This window comes from Oncorhynchus mykiss, chromosome 5 (genome assembly GCF_057628025.1).
Source record: "Oncorhynchus mykiss isolate SJ-2025 chromosome 5, ASM5762802v1, whole genome shotgun sequence".
Taxonomy (NCBI): Eukaryota; Metazoa; Chordata; class Actinopteri; order Salmoniformes; family Salmonidae; genus Oncorhynchus; species Oncorhynchus mykiss.
The window spans coordinates 60587044-60607116 of record NC_143026.1 but is presented as its reverse complement, the minus strand read 5'-3'; the positions used below and the strand labels follow the sequence as shown (position 1 = coordinate 60607116).

At 43.6% G+C, this 20073-nt stretch overlaps 1 protein-coding gene across 4 annotated transcripts in view; it reads left to right on the top strand.

Moving 5' to 3' along the window:
* atp13a3 (ATPase 13A3) overlaps positions 1-20073 on the top strand; it is a 69047-nt gene that overhangs the window by 26339 nt on the left and 22635 nt on the right. For all 4 annotated transcript variants that reach the window (XM_036977977.2, XM_021603569.3, XM_036977976.2 and 1 more), the window contains exons 3-6: positions 12300-12384; positions 13580-13753; positions 18368-18547; positions 18735-18805. In XM_036977977.2, the coding sequence (XP_036833872.2) occupies positions 12334-12384; positions 13580-13753; positions 18368-18547; positions 18735-18805 (476 nt within the window). In that variant the 5' untranslated portion in view covers positions 12300-12333. The remainder of the gene's footprint in view (positions 1-12299; positions 12385-13579; positions 13754-18367; positions 18548-18734; positions 18806-20073) is intronic.

The following is a 20073-nucleotide window of genomic DNA, read 5'->3' as shown; positions in this document are numbered from 1 at the left end:
CAATGCCATACGTCAACTGGAGTGGTGTAAAGCTCGCTGCCATTGCACTCTGGAGCAGTGGAAACGCGTTCTCTGGAGTGATAAATCACGCTTAACCATCTTGGCAGTCTGACAGATGAACCTGGGTTTGGCGGATACCATGAGAAACTACCTGCCTTAATGCATGGTGCCAACTATAAAGTTTGGAGGAGAAATGATGATCTAAGGCTGTTTGTTTTTCATGGTTCTGGCTTGGCCCCTTAGTTCCAGTTAAGGGAAATATTAATGCTACAGCATACAATGACATTCTAGACTATTCTGTGCTTCCAGCTTTGTGGTAAAAATTTGGGGTTAGGCCCTTTCCTGTTTCAGCATGACAATGTCCTCACTAATGCGCTTGTGGCTGAATGGAAGCAAGTCCCTGCTACAATGTTCCAACATCTAGTGGAAAGCCTTCCCAGAAGAGTGGAGGCTGTTATAGCAGCAAAGGGGGGACCTACTCCATATTAATGCCCATGATTTTGAAATTAATTGTTTGATTGAGTAGGTATCCACAGACTTTTGGTAATGTAGTTCATTTCATGGGAAAATGTTTAAACACTGTATTTCACCACTGCTTTCCCTTAGTTAAACCACGTAAGAGAGCAGTAGATGGATTCTGAAAACCTTGGTTTACAACTGGTCTTAAAAAGTCCTCAGTTAAAAAAATAACATTCAAGTTGTATGAAAAGTTGGTCACAAATCCCTATCCCCTGAATTCTGCAAATTTACAAAAAGTATAACACATTTTACTCGCCTACGTCAAATTTCCCCCCAAAATATTTTACTACTGTGAAGCATGGGGGTGGAAACATCATGCTTTGGGGCTGTTTTTCTGCAAAGGGACCAGGACGACTGATCCGTATAAAGGAAAGGAAAGAATGAATGGGGCCATGTATCGTGAGATTTTGAGTGAAAACCTCCTTCCATCAGCAAGGGCATTGAAGATGAAACGTGGCTGGGTCTTTCAGCATGACAATGATCCCAAACACACCGCCCGGGCAACGAAGGAGTGGCTTCAGATCTCAACCCCATAGAAAATCTTTGGAGGGAGTTGAAAGTCCGTGTTGCCCAGCAACAGCCCCAAAACATCACTGCTCTAGAGGAGATCTGCATGGAGGAATGGGCCAAAATACCAGCAACAGTGTGTGAAAACCTTGTGAAGACTTACATAAAACGTTTGACCTCTGTCATTGCCAACAAAGGGTATATAACAAAGTATTGAGAAACTTTTGTTATTGACCAAATACTTATTTTCCACCATAATTTGCAAATACATTCATTCAAAATCCTACTATGATTTTCTGGATTTTTTTTTTCTTCTCATTTTGTCTGTCATAGTTGAAGTGTACCTATGATGAAAATTACAGGCCTCATCTTTTTAAGTGGGAGAACTTGCACAATTGGTGGCTGACTAAATACTTTTTTGCCCCACTGTACATCTTCCCCAAATCAATGCAAACTGGTATTGTTCCTGAAGATGAAATTGCCAAAGTTATCCTACCTCTATAAATCTGGGGATCCCAGTTCTTTTACAAATTATCGGCCAATATCTGTATTACCACGTTTTTCTAAAATCCTGGAAAAATTGGTGTATAAGAGAATGTTGAAACATTTAAATGAACTATGTATCCTATATGAGCACCAATATGGTTTTTGTCAACTAGTCCACAGATGTGGCTCTTTTGTGGAAACGTCATAAAATAGGCCTACCTGATTACTTCTTATCAGTGCTGGACTTGGACTGAATTAGGTTCCGGTACTCATTTTGGGTGCTAGTATTGTTTTATATTTAGGTGCAGGAGCTCCACAATACTTTTGAGCTAATATTCTACATAACAGGAACAGAAGCTCAAGCAGTAGAAAATTAGGTGCCGGTACTTAGCTCAGGTGAGCTCCTGCCCAAGTCGAGCACTGCTTATTATCGCTTACGCAAATAGTCTACAGCTGTGTCTGTCCCGAGCTCACTGACCCGGGAATATAAGGTTTGCTAGCGCAAGCTTCAGGCCGGACCCAAGTAGATAGTTTATGCAATGTTTCAAGTTCGTTGCAGACAGGCTATCAAATCAAATCAAATGTATTTATATAGCCCTTCGTACATCAGCTGATATCTCAAAGTGCTGTACAGAAACGCAGCCTAAAACCCCAAACGGCAAGCAATGCAGGTGTAGAAGCACGGTGGCTAGGAAAAAAATAATAATAATTACAGGCAGAACCATTGAAACTGGAGCAGCAGCACGGCCAGGTGGACTGGGGACAGCAAGGAGTCATCATGTCAGGTAGTCCTGAGGCATGGTCCTCCGAGAGAGAGAAAGAGAGATTTAGAGAGAGCATACTTAAATTCACACAGGACACCGGATAGGACAGGAGAAGTACTCCAGATATAACAAACTGACCCTAGCCCCCCGACACACAAACTACTGCAGCATAAATACTGGAGGCTGAGACAGGAGGGGTCAGGAGACACTGTGGCCCCATCCGAGGACACCCCCGGACAGGGCCAAACAGGAAGGATATAACCCCACCCACTTTGCCAAAGCACAGCCCCCACACCACTAGAGGGATATCTTCAACCGCCAACTTACCATCCTGAGACAAGGCCGAGTATAGCCCACAAAGATCTCCGCCACAGCACAACCCAAGGGGGGGCGCCAACCCAGACAGGAAGATAACATCAGTGACTCAACCCACTCAAGTGACGCACCCCTCCTAGGGACGGTATGAAAGAGCCCTAGTAAGCCAGTGACTCAGCCCCTGTAATAGGGTTAGAGGCAGAGAATCCCAGTGGAAAGAGGGGAACCGGCCAGGCAGAGACAGCAAGGGCGGTTCGTTGCTCCAGAGCCTTTCCGTTCACCTTCACACTCCTGGGCCAGACCACACTCAATCATATGACCCACTGAAGAGATGAGTCTTCATTAAAGACTTAAAGGTTGAGACCGAGTTTGCGTCTCTCACATGGGTAGGCAGACCATTCCATAAAAATGGAGCTCTATAGGAGAAAGCCCTGCCTCCAGCTGTTTGCTTAGAAATTCTAGGGACAATTAGGAGGCCTGCGTCTTGTGACCGTAGCGTACGTGTAGGTATGTACGGCAGAACCAAATCAGAGAGATAGGTAGGAGCAAGCCCATGTAATGCTTTGTAGGTTACCAGTAAAACCTTGAAATCAGCCCTTGCCTTGACAGGAAGCCAGTGTAGGGAGGCTAGCACTGGAGTAATATGATACATTTTTTGGGTTCTAGTCAGGATTCTAGCAGCCATATTTGGCACTAACTGAAGTTTATTTAGTGCTTTATCCGGGTAGCCGGAAAGTAGAGCATTGCAGTAGTCTAACCTAGAAGTGACAAAAGCATGGATTAATTTTTCTGCATTTTTGGACAGAAAGTTTCTGATTTTTGCAATGTTACGAGTAGCCAATGTGATTTCTAGGATATTTATTTTGATCAGGTTATTTTCAATCTGCAGGCTGCAATGTTTTTATTTGTTGGCCTTTTACATAGTTTTTAGGTTTATCATTTTCATTTAGATTTTGATAGAATTTTGATTAACCACATGACAATGATTTTGAGATATGAAGAAGTTATTTTGAATTAAATAAAACGGTTTCACAAAAATGTGCATATGAAAAATTTAACTGGCACACAGATTGGTAGAAATGGTAAGATAAATTGTGCCGACTCCTTGTTTGGCATATTACCGGCAACTTCAGGAGAGTAACAGGCTGACTACACAGCTCGCTTCATGTTCGCAAGCGTTGAAAAATAAATGTAGGAATCTATGTTGTTCAATTATTGTACCCACACTGCTCGTGCGTGCCAACTAGCGTCTGCGTTGCCATGGGCTAAAATAGTTCAGTTCTATTTCTGACGTAGATGGCGCTGCAAGTCCTGCCTCTCCCATCTCCTCATTGGTTTATAGAAGCAGGTACCCACGTGCCATCTGCTCATTGGTTATACCCAAGTGGGTGACTGAAAGACAAATGAGGTCAGTGGCAGTAATGCACCTAATTTATGAAAGTTGCCAATCGCAATATAAAGTCAAGAGAAGAAAAGGCCTGGAAGGAAGAGAAATGACTTCGGTTGACGATTTTATGTGTTAATTAATTGGCGGAGCACACCAAAATGTGGAATAAGTCAGTGTATGAATACATTCTGAAGGCACAATGTTTACCAAACATGCCAAAGAAACATTAACTGCTCTATTCCTCTTTAGCTGAACTTAAAAGGTGAGGTGTTGATGTTTTAGTCACAGCAGAGATTTTATTTTACCTTTTATTTAACTAGGCAAGTCAGTTAAGAACAAATTCTTATTTACAATGACAGCCTAGGAACAGTGGGTTAACTGCCTTGTTCAGGGGCAGAACGACATATTTTTACCTTGTCAGCTCAGGGATTCGATCATACCTTTCGGTTACTGGCCCAACGCTCTAACCACCTACCTGCTGCCCCATAAATGTGTTGGGTTGGTTAGACCGTAGTCACGCCTCTGTTTTATTAGTGCTAAAATATAGATGAAATGGATGTATCTGTTCTGTATCGACATGAATAATCCCCACATTATATGTCTGGTAATATTTTTATTTTTTATGGTGACAAAATCAATGGATGATGATGATGCCTTAAATTACCTCAGTTTTTGCATCGACTTCAGTGCCAACCATCCAGCAATGTTTTAATAATGAATGGCCTCAAAAGTCCCACATTGGTGTTCTGTATACACTGTCTGGGACTGTTATGAACTGTCTGTTTGTCTTTAATACACTGCCCATGTCATTTCCACACACCATAGGGTGGCCTGCACAGCGGCCCGTCGCCCTCCCTGGACTCCTGACCTGCTGTAAAATAGTAGGAAGGGCTTGGTCCCAAGCTAAATATCCTGCTGTGTGCCAGGGAAAGAAAGGGCTGAGTGCTGTGGGCAGATAAGATCAGGGCCGGGGGCCAGTGGCATAGTGCAGGGGAGCGCGGCAGCGGGGCGGCCCAACCCAGCGCCGGCCCTGACAGCCAGCCAGGGTTAGCCCTGCTGCTGAGTCCCCTTCTTTTCTCCCTCTCTCCCCTTTCACACTGCTCTTTCTCTGCGTCTCTCTCTCAATCTCTTTTCCCTTGTCGCTCCATTGTTGTTACAACAATGTCCTGCCAAAAGCCCCTCTATATCGCTGCTGGCCGGCCTGCCTCCCTCATGCATCCTTTTTTTTCTCCACCTTTGGGCCTAGAGAAAAGCCAGTCCCCTGAGATCACAGGCAAAGTGTCTGCTCAGAGGCCTTGTTGGGGTAGGAATGGTTTCTGTAGTCTGTACCATGGCGATATACCCCCACTCCATATGTGGAAGCAGAAGGCACCTGCTGTTTGTAGTGCACTTCAATGGGGCACGACCTACATGAGGGGGAAAATATGTTGCTGCAGTCAAATATTTGGTGTGTGTAAAGAGGACGCACCTAATAAAAGTTGAGGCTTTGATGATTATAATAACCACTGGCAACATTGATGGCCATAAAGCTTCTCTGTTTTCAATGACAAGTCTAATCCTGTAAAAGCGACTGAGCATTAGAGCTTTTTGTCCTTGAGTGCTGTCTGTCTGTGCGCACAGCCCCCCCCCCCCCCCCCCCACAGATATACTGTACATTAATTTATTGCGATTCTCTCCAGCATGATATCTGACACCAGCCCAGCGATGGCTAAAGCCAACCTGTTGTTTTTGTTGGGGGTGGATGTTTAAACGCGTGTGTTATCCCCCCTGCTGCATCTAATCGCAGACATGCATGGGCCAGCCTGTTTCCTACCATAGCCCCAGACCTCAGCAGTGAGCCCAGCTAAATCTGGAAAACCAGTACCACACAACCGGCACATGTACAAAGAGAGGATGGACCTCCCTCCGGGTCACCCAGGCCTGCTATAATTTTAAAAAATGTTTTATTAAAGGTATTTGTTATTTTCATTGACGCCTAGTGCCCCTGGCACAATGCGACAATGAGGCATTCAACCTGCTGCCATCATGCTCTGGTGGGCATCATGGAATCTGGTTGGAATTCCAAGCCTTCCGTAGTGTGACTCTGGGGACCGTCCCTATCATGTTGTCAGGATATGAGAAAACATTCCATGGGTTAGGGCCTCCCGTGTGGCGCAGCAGTCTAAGGCGTTACTAAAGACCGGGTTCATTTCCCGGGCTGTGCCACAACCGGCCATGGCCAGGAGCCCCATAGGACAGCACACAATTGGCCCAGCGTCGTCCGGGTTAGAGGAGCGTTTGGCAGGTTGAGCTCATTGTGCTCTAGCGACTCCTTTTAGCAGGCCGGGTGCCTGCGGGCTGACCCCGGTCGCCATTAGAACGGTGTTTCCTCCGACATATTGGTGCGGCTGGTTTCCTGGTTAAGCCTGCGGGTGTTAAGGAGCGCGGTTGGGCAGGCCATGTTTCGGAGGACGCATGACTCCACCTTCGCCTCTCCCAAGCCCCTTGGGAAATTGCAGCGATAACACAGTAAATAACATTCCATGGTTTATTTGGGGGGGGGGGGGGTTTCAGTTTGGGGCTGATATGGTGCTGATGTTGGAAGTTATGATTGCATTCCATTACGGTGTCACTTTATGTCCATAACGTTGAGAGTAATCTGGCCCTTAGGAGTTTAGCTAATTGTTTTGAAACAGACTGTTGCTGTAGACGCTACACATTTGTTGATTGAATGGATGCTTGTTTTTTAGCCAGATGCATGTTGAAGTTCTGTAGCGTCTCTTGCTGCATCTTTGATTCTCTTTCAGCTTTGGCTGTACTGGTTGATTCCAACTGCCTTTTCGACCCTGACATTCCCCTTCAAACCCTTTCCTCTTTTGTACAGAGAGGTCAGGTTCCTCTCAAAAAGGTCATTGCAGAACACACACACAGACACACACTCCCACTGAGTCCTGAGTCATCAGATGGGTGTTACTCAATACCCCCCATGACTCTTCTTTCTCCCTCTCAGCTGTCCTCCAGGGATGGCCAGCTGTTGGGAAAGGAGCTTGTCACTGTCTGTGGGAGTGTTCCATACCGGTTGTCACAGCTGCACCACTCATGCTTTGTTTCAGGTGTTCTCCGGTCACCCGGCTGTCTGATCCTGTAGGGACCTGCAGAGGCAAACCTAGAGTCATATGGCAAACCCAATGTCATACTGTAGGGCTACTTACTTTAATGCATGTAACTTACAATGGGTTTTGACAATTTCACTACCTTTTTGGAAACAAAACACTGTTTAATAGAAGGATCCTTTCACAGCATTATAAGGCTGCGTTGAGACAGTGACTTATCAATGACCCAAACCCAGCTCAGTTAATCCCTACCATTGTGACGCTGAGTTGTCATAATGCTTCCTCAAATGTACATTAAACCACGGGCGTTGGTAGACACAATGTAAGTAACTTAACCTTTCTGATCTCCCCATCCCGGATCCGGGATCGTGAATACAGACTCAAGCTCATTACCATAACGCAACGTTAACTATTCATGAAAATCGCAAATGAAATGAAATAAATATGCTAGCTCTCAAGCTTAGCCTTTTGTTAACAACACTGTCATCTCAGATTTTCAAAATATGCTTCTCAACCATTGCAAAACAAGCATTTGTGTAACAGTATTGATGGCTAACGTAGCATTTAGCATTAGCATTCAGCTGGCAACATTTACACAAAAAAACAGAAAAGCATTCAAATAAAATAATTTACCTTTGAAGAACTTCAGATGTTTTCAATGAGGAGACTCTCAGATAGCAAATGTTCAGTTTTTCCTGAAAGATTATTTGTTTAGGACAAATCGCTCCGTTTTCTGCGTCACGTTTAGCTATGAAAAAACCCCTGTATCCAGGATTGTGTAAATCTATCAGCAAGCTCATTAGCATAACACAACGTTAACTATTTATGAAAATCGCAAATGAAATGAAATAAATATGCCATCTCTCAAGCTTAGCCTTTTGTAAACAACACTGTCATCTCAGATTTTCAAAATATGCTTCTCAACCATAGGAAAACAATCATTTGTGTAAAAGTAGCTAGCTAGTGTTAGCATTTCGCGTTAGCATTTAGCGTTAGCATCCAGCACGCAACATTAACAAAAACATAAAAGCCTTCAAATAAAATAATTTACCTTTGAAGAACTTCTGATGTTTTCAATGAGGATACTCTCAGTTAGATAGCAGATGCTCAGTTTTTCCAAAAAGATTCCTTGTGTATTAGAAATAGCTCCGTTTTATACATCACATTTGGCTACCAAAAAAAATCCGAAAATTCAGTCCTCAAAACGCGAACTTTTTTCCAAATTAACTCCATAATATCGACTGAAAACATGGCAAACGTTGTTTAGAATCAATCATCAAGGTGTTTTTCACATATCTCTTCATTGATACATCGTTCTTGGACACATGCTTTCTCCCCTGAATCAAATGGTAAAGTAGAAGCAGCTGGCAATTGCGCACCGAATTCGACGCAGGACACCAGGCGGACACTTGGAAAATGTAGTCTCTTATGGTCAATCTTCCAATGATATGCCTACAAATACGTCACAATGCTGCTAAGACCTTGGGCGAACGACAGAAAGTGTAGGCTCATTCGTTGCGCAATCACAGCCATATAAGGAGTGAATGAAAAACAGAGCTTCAGAAATTCTGCTAATTCCTGGGTGATGCATCATCTTGGTTTCGCCTGTAGAATGAGTTCTGGGGCACTTACAGACAAAATCTTTGCAGATTCTGAAACTTCAGAGTGTTTTCTTTCCAAAACTGTCAAGAATATGCATAGTCGAGCATCTTTTCGTGACAAAATATCGCGCTTAAAACGGGAACGTTTTTTATCCAAAAATGAAATAGCGCCCCTAGAGCTCTAACAGGTTAATGTATCTGTTGATCCTACAGCTATTGTATGCAGCAATCATGTGCCTATGAACCAGATGTATACTGTTAGCACTGAGGCGGTGTGCCCTAGTAGGAAGACACTGTGCAGCTCACCCTGCACTAAGATAAATAACATGAGCATATCTACTTCTGCTAAGCTTCCCAGGAAAACAGTGAAAACAAGTAAGCATCCTAGACAAGTGCTCAAAATTGCCCATGTTAACATATGTAGCTTAAGAAACAAGGTTCATGAAATCAATAATTTGCTAATAACCGATGACATTCATATTCTGACTATCTCTGAAACTCACTTAAATAATACCTTTTTATACAGCGGTATCAACAAAATGTTATAACATTTACATAAAAGACAGAAATGCCATTGGACATGTTGCTGTTTATATTCAGAACCACATTCCTGTAAATCTTAGACGATCTCATGTTTTAAAAACTGTAGTAGTAATATGCCTTCAGGTTCATCTGCCTCACCTAAAGCCCATTTGTGAGGTAAGCTGCTATAGACCACCAAGTGCTAACAATCAGTATCTGGATAATGTGTGAAATGCTTGATAATGTATGTGATATCAACAGAGGTATATTTTCTTCTGGGTGATTTTTAAATATTGACTGGCTTTCATCCAGCTGCCCACTCAAAAGCTTCAAAATATAACCAGTGCCTCCAACCTTGTTCTGGTTATCAGTCAGGGTAGTTATAAATAGCATGTATTGATCACATCTTTAATAATGCTGCAGAAATTAGCTTGAAAGAAGTATCCATATCCATTGCATGTAGTTATCACAATATAGTAGCCATATCTAGGAAAACCAAAGTTTTGGAATGTTAGTCCTAAATATTTCTCAACTAATTCTGTTATAAATATTGTGGAAATGGAACAAGTTGAGGAGACTAAACTGCTTGGAGTAACCCTGGATTGTAAACTGTCATGGTCAGAACATGGGGAGAAGTCTGTCCATAATAATGTGCTACTCTACCTTCTTCACAGCACTATCAACAAGGCATGTCCTACAGGCCCTAGTTTTGTCACACCTGGACTAGTGTTCATTAGTGTGGTCAGGTTCCACAAAAAGGGACATAGGAAAATTGCAAATGGCTCCGAACAGGGCAGCACGGCCGGCCCTTGGATGTACACAGTTAACATTAATAATATGCACGTCAAAGTGGAGAGGAGAATGACTTCATCACTACTTGTATTTGTGAGAGGTGTTGACATGTTGAATGCACATGTTGAATCAGACACCCATGCATAACCCACAAGACATGCCACGAGGTTTCTTCACAGTCCACAGACGATGGGAGGCGCACAGTACTACATAGAGCCATGACTACATGAAACTCAATTCCACATGAAGCAGGAAAATTTGATTTAAAAAAACTGAAAAATACACCTTATAGAACAGCGGGAACTGTGAACCAATACAAAGATAGGCACAGACACATGCATACACACCCACGATAACATACGCACTATACACACAAGTACACATGGATTTTGTACTGTAGATGCAGTGGGGAGAACAAGTATTTGGTACACTGCCGATTTTGCAGGTTTTCCTACTTACAAAGCATGTAGAGGTCTGTAATTTTTATCATAGGTACACTGTGAGATGGAATCTAAAAAAAAATCCAGAAAATAAATTTTAAGTAATTAATTTGCATTTTATTGCATGACATAAGTATTTGATCACCTACCAACCAGTAAGAATTCTGGCTCTCACAGACCTGTTAGTTTTTCTTTAAGAAGCCCTCCTGTTCTCCACTCATTACCTGTATTAACTGCACCTGTTTGAACTTGTTACCTGTATAAAAGACACCTGTCCACACACTCAATCAAACAGACTCCAACCTCTCCACAATGGCGAAGACCAGAGAGCTGTGTAAGGACATCAGGGATAAAATTGTAGACCTGCACAAGGCTCAGATGAGCCACAGGACAATAGGCAAGCAGCTTGGTGAGAAGGCAACAACTGTTGGCGCAATTATTAGAAAATGGAAGAAGTTAAAGATGGTCAATCACCCTCAGTCTGGGGCTCCATGCAAGATCTCACCCCGTGGGGCATCAATGATCATGAGGAAGGTGAGGGATCAGCCCAGAACTACACGGCAGGACTTGGTCAATGACCTGAAGAAAGCTGGGACCACAGTCTCAAAGAAAACCATTAGTAACACATTAGGCTGTCATGGATTAAAATCCTGCAGCGCACGCAAGGTCCCCCTGCTCAAGCCAGCGCATGTCCAGGCCCGTCTGAAGTTTGCCAATGACCATCTAGATGATCCAGAGGAGGAATGGGAGAAGGTCATGTGGTCTGATGAGACAAAAATAGAGCTTTTTGGTCTAAACTCCATTCACCGTGTTTGGAGGAAGGAGGATGAGTACAACCCCAAGAACACCATCCCAAACATTAAGCATGGAGGTGGAAACATCATTCTTTGGGGATGCTTTTCTGCAAAGGGGACAGGACGACTGCACCTTATTGAGGGGAGGATGGATGGGGCCATGTATTGCGAGATCTTGGCCAACAACCTCCTTCCCTCAGTAAGAGCATTGAAGATGGGTCGTGGCTGGGTCTTCCAGCATGACAACGACCCGAAACACACAGCCAGGGCAACTAAGGAGTGGCTCCGTAAGAAGCATCTCAAGGTCCTGGAGTGGCATAGCCAGTCTCCAGACCTGAACCCAATAGAAAATCTTTGGAGGGAGCTGAAAGTCCGTATTGCCCAGCGACAGCCCCGAAACCTGAAGGATCTGGAGAAGGTCTGAATGGAGGAGTGGGCCAAAATCTCTGCTGCAGTGTGTGCAAACCTGGTCAAGAACTACAGGAAACGTATGATCTCTGTAATTGCAAACAAAGGTTTCTGTACCAAATATTAAGTTCTGCTTTTCTGATGTATCAAATACTTATGTCATGCAATAAAATGCAAATTAATTACTTAAAAATCATACAATGTGATTTTCTGGATTTTTGTTTTAGATTCCGTCTCTCACAGTTGAAGTGTACCTATGATAAAAATGACAGACCTCTACATGCTTTGTAAGTAGGAAACACTGCCGATTTTGCAGGTTATCAAATACTTGTTCTCCCCACTGTATGTGGTAGTAGTGGAGTATAGGCTTGAGGGCATACAGTGTGCTGTTGAACGTGTGAATGCATTGTAATGTAATGTAATGTAATGTCCAGTCTCTTCTAGTTAATCATTCATTCAGTTGTCCAACTGTGCGTTTATGGCTCTGGTTTCAGTCACTGCACAGGTGGTGTGGTTGATCTCATTGGTCTCACTTGAAGGTTCAGTGTGGTTGAGTCATGTTCTGGTATGCACTGGGTTGGACACCCACTCTGAGATATACTCATGCCTTCGTACTGGGGGTAGACTCACGTTCTCATGTAGTGGTGTCATTGTGCTCTTGTTTCAATGAAGCGGTGCTCAGTGGGCTTGGTGACTCATCTGCAGAATGGAGAAAGAAGACCTGAAGATCGTGAACAAGGATGAGGAGGATGAGATGGTGTGTTCCCTCATTTTATTACCTCTTTCTACCTTGTTTCTCCCCCCCCCCCCTTTCCTTCACTCACTCGCACGGCCCTGCTACACTACAGCCATCGGGCGTCCGGCATTGCCTTCAGCCATTGAGGGAATGCTTCCTTTGAAATCATTGAAAGCCGCTATACTGCCGGTGTTGCGCTCACATTGCGTCACGTCCAATGGCAGTGTCCAACTCAAGAATCTCCAATGTTCAATTCTCGATGGCTGAATTAAAGTAATGACAAATAGTTGATTTTGGTTGCATATGGCCTCCAAGAACTACTAGCTAGCAGAAACTCTAGCTAGCTACATTGACTATTTTCACAATGTAAACAAAAGTTTTAATGAATACTTGCGATAAACTGGACCAAAGCTATTGTACTTCAGCGTAATCGATGAATATGGTACAGTAGGAAAATAGAATACACACTTCCCCTCTGCTGTCAAAACATCACACTCTGTGTAGCAGGTAGTGTCACATTGACGCGACGCTTATGGCAAAGTAACTTGACTTGTATAGTGGAGCTGAAGTGTCTCTTGCTCTCTCACACTGTCACAGCTACACCACTCAGGCTCCACTCTCAGGTCAACCGGCTGTCTGAGCCTGTAGGGACTGGCAGAAGTAAACCCAGAGTCATATGGCAAACCCAATGTCATACAGTAGGACTACATTTGGCCAACTCGAGTAGGACAGCATGTTGGAGAGTATTCCAACTCTGTCCGGTCCAGGCTATTTTAGTTTATAATTTAATTCAGTTGTCCAACTGTGCGTCTCAATCTCGCTCGCTCTGTCCCTCTCATTTGGTTGCTCTCTCTCGCTCTGTTGCTCTTGCTCACACGCTACCTCTCCCACATCGCTCACATGCTTCCTCTCTCCGTCTCTTACTCTTTCGCTGTCTCGCCATCGCTCTCTCGCTCGCTGTCTCTCCATCGCTCTCTCGCTCGCTGTCTCTCCATCGCTCTCTCACTCACACACTCTGACGCAAACACAGCCTGGCTAGCTACTGCCCCCTTGAAGATTCAGACAAATTACAAAACAGACTTGATCCTCTCAATCCGTATATGACGTGACACACATTTGGTAGAAGTACCGAAAAAGTACAGTTTTGGTATACCGTGCAACAGTAATATGAACTACAATTTTAACTGTCCTCTCTCCCCTCCATGGCCCCCTCTAGGAGCTCCAGGGGTACCGTGTGTGTCGGTGGCGTGTGGCGGTGGTGGGTTTTTGGGTGCTCTGTACGGGGGGCTTCCTTCTGCTGCTGCTCTACTGGATGCCAGAATGGTGTGTGAAGGCCACCTGTAGCCGGACCACTGTCAGAGAGGCCGAAGTGGTGCTGCTCCAATCCACTGTAAGTCATTGTCCTCGTTACTATGGCAGAAACCATTCTGGATATTTCAGTAACTATTTTATTTTCAGCCACCAATTTGTAGTTAAAAAATAAATATATTAGGCCTTAAGTGTTTTCTTATTCAAACATTAAGTCACTAGCAGTACCCCACGCTTACATGTAAATAAAAAATGTGTATCTGAGTCGTTTCACTAATTCAGTACCCTTTGAGATGTGTAACATGGTGTTTATTTGGGGGGGGTAATTTTAAGATTCTGTCATAAAGAGCAAATGTTCAACTTAATAAAAAACATGTTTTTTTCCCCAACTCGAGGTTAAATAATGGCTCTAATTATTTTTGTGTAGTTTTAGTAGTTCTGAAAGCAGCAACCAAGAGCCAAATGGGGTCCCTGAAAGTTGTGAACTATGTTATCACGTAATTGCTGTCAAGCCCCTGCAACTGTGCACAAAGACATGCACATGCTTGGGCTCACCCCACAAACTCTTTTAAACTTGCAACATCATTGGACATCATTCCACCTGCCAGTCAACATTGCTGGCTAATTCCTTGTTGTACGAACTAGTATGTTACATGCTATATGTGTGGTGTCGTATCGCGCCTGGTAAAAACCTTAGAAATTTTGAATATATTGAACAATAAACTAACTAAATACACCATTGAGATACAGGTTGTGAGCATAGTGTTTCTGATCGGTTTGAGAATTGTCTTCTAATGTATTTGTCTGGCTAAAATGGCATGTTTAGCTAATTTAATTTTCTGCTTGGTTTCCAGAGAAATGGAGCCTATTGATAGCGAAATTAAACAAGGTCTAAAAGATAGATGGTTTATTATGCATGTACGAGACATACATTGACACATTTGTTCCAAAACGGGCGGGTTAAAAAAGAACAATGTTTTCATCCTCTGGAATGCCTCTAAGTGCCAAATAAAGTAACAGGGTTGACCGTAACAGGGTTGACCGTAACAACCATCAATCCCCTTGTGAGAGGGCAAGTGGAAACTTGTGTACAACAGGGAGGGGCAATTAAATGTAATCTATCTATTAGTAACAAGGATGACCTGTTATACTTGACCCACTCAGTTTTCCGTTACAAAACACCAGAAAATGGCCAAAAATACACTGCTCAAAAAAATAAAGGGAACACTTAAACAACACAATGTAACTCCAAGTCAATCACACTTCTGTGAAATCAAACTGTCCACTTAGGAAGCAACACTGATTGACAATAAATTTCACATGCTGTTGTGCAAATGGAATAGACAACAGGTGGAAATTATAGGCAATTAGCAAGACACCCCCAATAAAGGAGTGGTTCTGCAGGTGGTGACCACAGACCACTTCTCAGTTCCTATGCTTCCTTGCTGATGTTTTGGTCACTTTTGAATGCTGGCGGTGCTTTCACTCTAGTGGTAGCATGGGACGGAGTCTACAACCCACACAAGTGGCTCAGGTAGTGCAGCTCATCCAGGATCAATGTGAGCTGTGGCAAGAAGGTTTGCTGTGTCTGTCAGCGTAGTGTCCAGAGCATGGAGGCGCTACCAGGAGACAGGCCATTACATCAGGAGACGTGGAGGAGGGCAGCAACCCAGCAGCAGGACCGCTACCTCTGCCTTTGTGCAAGGAGGAGCAGGAGGAGCACTGCCAGAGCCCTGCAAAATGACCTCCAGCAGGCCACAAATGTGCATGTGTCTGCTCAAACGGTCAGAAACAGACTCCATGAGGGTGGTATGAGGGCCCGACGTCCACAGGTGGGGGTTGTGCTTACAGCCCAACACCGTGCAGGACGTTTGGCATTTGCCAGAGAACACCAAGATTGGCAAATTCGCCACTGGCGCCCTGTGCTCTTCACAGATGAAAGCAGGTTCACACTGAGCACGTGACAGACGTGACAGAGTCTGGAGACGTCGTGGAGAACGGTCTGCTGCCTGCAACATCCTCCAGCATGACCGGTTTGGCGGTGGGTCAGTCATGGTGTGGGGTGGCATTTCTTTAGGGGGCCGCACAGCCCTCCATGTGCTCACCAGAGGTAGCCTGACTGCCATTAGGTACCGAGATGAGATCCTCAGACCCCTTGTGAGACCATATGCTGGTGCGGTTGGCCCTGGTTTCCTCCTAATGCAAGACAATGCTAGACCTCATGTGGCTGGAGTGTGTCAGCAGTTCCTGCAAGAGGAAGGCATTGATGCTATGGACTGGCCCGCCTGTTCCCCAGACCTGAATCCAATTGAGCACATCTGGGACATCATGTCTCGCTCCATCCACCAACGCCACGTTGCACCACAGACTGTCCAGGAGTTGGCGGATGCTTTAGTCCAGGTCTGGGAGGAGATCGCTCAGGAGACCATCCGCCACCTCATCAGGAGCATGCCCAGGCGTTGTAGGGAGGTCATACAGGCACGTGGAGGCCACACACACTACTGAGCCTCATTTTGACTTGTTTTAAGGACATTACATCAAAGTTGGATCAGCCTGTAGTGTGGTTTTCCACTTTAATTTTGAGTGTGACTACAAATCCAGACCTCCATAGGTTGATAAATTTGATTTCCATTGATAATTTTTGTGATTTTGTTGTCAGCACATTGAACTATGTAAAGAAAAAAGTATTTAATAAGAATATTTCATTCATTCAGATCTAAGATGTGCTATTTTAGTGTTCCCTTTATTTTTTTGAGCAGTGTAGTAGAATCAGCTCACCTGCTTTTACACTATGATTTGACTATTAGATGTTAAATGTTTTTTTTTTATAGCAATTTTTTTTAATAAAAGGCATTAGTTTCAATATGTTAAAACGAGAGTTCAGTTCATGTAACAGGGTTGACCTTAAAATGAGGGACATGCTGAATTTTGGCACTAGCAAGACTTTATTCATATAAAAATCTGATTTTATTGAATTGTCCGTGTGGTCTATATTGAATGTAACAGGCTTTTAAAATTCAATATTGGTGCACAATTTGTACTTAAAATATGAAAAGGCACTCATTTTGTGGAATGACTCATCTGTTCAGCTTTTTGGTCTCTGGATAGACTATAATGCCCATATTCTCAACGCCGGAGCATAACAAACTCCCATAGTCCTATTTCCTGTGGGATCATGGCACTTGCTTTCTCTTTAACATGCAATGCTAGCCTACAATGAACCCATGTTATCCATATATAGGCAACTGCCAACACAATTGAGCCATTTGAGTAAATGAGGGATGTACAGTATATTGAAATCAGGTGCTTCCACACCGGTATGGTTCCTGAGTTCAATAACAATTATATCCCGTCATGCTTAGGAACATGTATAACAATTCGGAGCAGGCCATTATCTTGGCTATTCCCTCATAGGATGACAATGTCCCCATCCACAAGGCAGGTTTGATTACTGAATGGTTTGATGAGCATGAACCGATGTAAACCATATGCCATGGCCATCACCAGATCTCAACCCAATTGAACACTTATGGGAGAATCTGGAGAGGCGCCTGAGACCGATTTTTTTTTTTCCAACCACCACCAACAAAACACCAAATGATGGAATTTCTCGTGGAAGAATGGTGTTGCATCCCTCGAATAAAGTTCCAGACACTTGTAGAATCTATGCCATGGTGCATTGAAGTTGTTCTGGCTCGTGGTGCCCCAATGAGCCCTATTAAGACACTTTTTATGTTGGTATTTCCTTTTCTTTGGCAGTTACCTGTACTGTATTTTTTTTTTAACAGTATGGTTTGAGACTAACTTTTTCCCCTTTTGGCACTGGTGCCACTGCCACTAACATTTTCAGTTGGTGGCACCAGCCCATGATTTTGTTACGGCGTCACGCAATAGAAAACATTTGGAGTAATGTTTTAGGGTCATTTTCAGTGCTATTGCGATGGTATGATTAAAGAAATACGTAGTTATGTCGAAGCAGGAATGCATGATAAATATATTTTGACGTGCAAACCAGTGATTGGCATGTATTTGGGTTGCCAATTAGGCTATTGTTGCTACAATTTTGCTGTCAAGATAGGGCTCCGGAATTGCAGATTTATTTTGTTCAGGAGAGATTAATTTGCTTATCTTTTTTTTTTGAACAAATAGCACAGGCTAATTGACTTTGGGCAACTTGAAACCAAAACCCCAAAAATATAATGTTTTGAGTGAAGTGACCAGGTATAATTTGTAGCTCGCAATGATGCAACCACATCCAAGTGTGGAGGTGTAGTTTACACCTCACTGGTGTGTCTACCAGCTTACGTTTGTTGCCTATGTTTTAACCTAGTGCTTATTTGACTCATTATATACCTTTTATTTGAAAGGATTTGGGAGTTAGTTTAAGAGTTTGGGATTACAGGGCAGCGGGTCATCAGGAAATTTTACGCAGGGGCCCGACAGACTATAAGTGCAGCAGTGCAGTTGATATTGTACCGGGGATTATATTTCTATTGTGATTAATAATTATCATGGTAAATTGGAATGTCCCGTCAATGAGCATAGTGGATAGAAAAATACAAAACCAGGATAATGCATCACTCTCCATCAATGAATCTGACGCTGTTCACATACAAAGGCTTTATTTTTGCTTCACTTAAGTAATGGGAATACAAGACAACCTGTCACCGCTGATTGTGTGTGTGTGTGTTCTCAGGATGAGTTTAAGCGCTGGTTCCTAGCCAAGGTGCGTGTGATGCTGGCCCCCGGGAGGAACCCCTTTGACAGCCTGGAGACCCAGACCACTCCCCCCATGGCCAACGGACACTCCCCCCACTCCTCGAACAGCCCCACCCAGGAGTTCAACAGGAAGTACGCAGAGTACCAGCCCACTCAGGTAATAACACGTGATGGCACACACAGTAACATACATGGATGGTCTTTTTACTTATTTTACCTGTCTTTCTCTCACACAGTCACAAAAATATAAACTTTCATGGTCAATTGGGGGGGTGCACCAAAAAAGTTTCTGCCTTCTGTTGATAACATTGTGTTATTCTTTTTTTTTTTCCTTCTCATTTCAGATTCGCTATTTTACACTCCATAGCACAAAGTACTACTGGAATGACGAGGTCCAGAATTTTGAGGTGTTAACGTAAGCAATTTAACGAACCATAATTATATTCAGTGACCTGGACATTTTTTGAAGTTACAGTGCATTCAAAAGGATTCAGATGCCTCCAATTTTTCCACATTTTGTTACGTTACAGCCTTATTCTAAAATAGATTAAATGCGTACATCTCATCAATCTACACACAATTCCCCATGACAAAGCGAAAACAGGTTTTTAGAATTTTTTTTACAAATGTAGTATATAAGATTATATATATATAATCTTATTTACATAAGTATTCAGACCCTTTGCTATGAGACTTGAAATTGAGCTCAGGTGCATCCTGTTTCCATTGATCATCCTTGAGATGTTCCTACAACTTGATTGGAGTCCACCTGTGGTAGATTTGATTGATTGGACATGATCTGGAAAGGCACACACCTGTCCCACAGTTGACTGTGCATGTCAGAGCAAAAACCAAGCTATGAATTTGAAGGAATTGTCCGTAGAGCTCCGAGACAGGATTGTGTCGAGGCACAGATCTGGGGAAGGGAACCATAACATTTCTGCAGCATTGAAGGTCCCCAAGAACACAGTGGCCTCATCATTCTGAAATGGAAGAAGTTTGGAACCACCAAACTGAACAATCGGGGAAGAAGGACCTTGGTCAGGGTGGTGACCAAGAACCTGATGGTCACTCTGACAGAACTCCAGAATTCCTCTGTGGAGATGGGAGAACCTTCCAGAAGGACAACCATCTCTGCAGCACTCCACCAAACAGGCCTTTATGCTAGTGGCCAGATGGAAGACACTCCTCAGTAAAAGGCACATGACAGCCTGCTTGGAGTTTGCCAAAAGGCACCTAAAGAACTCTCAGACCATGAGAAACAAGATTCTCTGGTTTGATAAAACCAAGATTGAACTCTTTGGCCTGAAAGCAAAGCATCACATCTGGAGGAAACCTGGCACCATCCCTATGGTGAAGCATGTTGGGGGCAGCATCGTGCTGTGGGGATGTTTTTCAGCGGCAGGGACTGGGAGACGTGTCAGGATCGAAGGAAAGATGAATGGAGCAAAGTACAGAGAGATCCTTGATGAAAACTTGCTCCAGAGCCTTCTGCCCCAGTCTGAGGTCCTAAGGTTCACCTTCCAACAGGACAACGACCCTAAGCACACATCCAAGACAACACAGGAGTGGCTTTGGGAAAAGTCTCAATGTCCTTGAGTGGCCCAGCCAGAGCCCAGAATTGAACCCAATCAAACATCTCTGGAGAGACCTGAAAATAGCTGTGCCGCAATGCTCCCCATC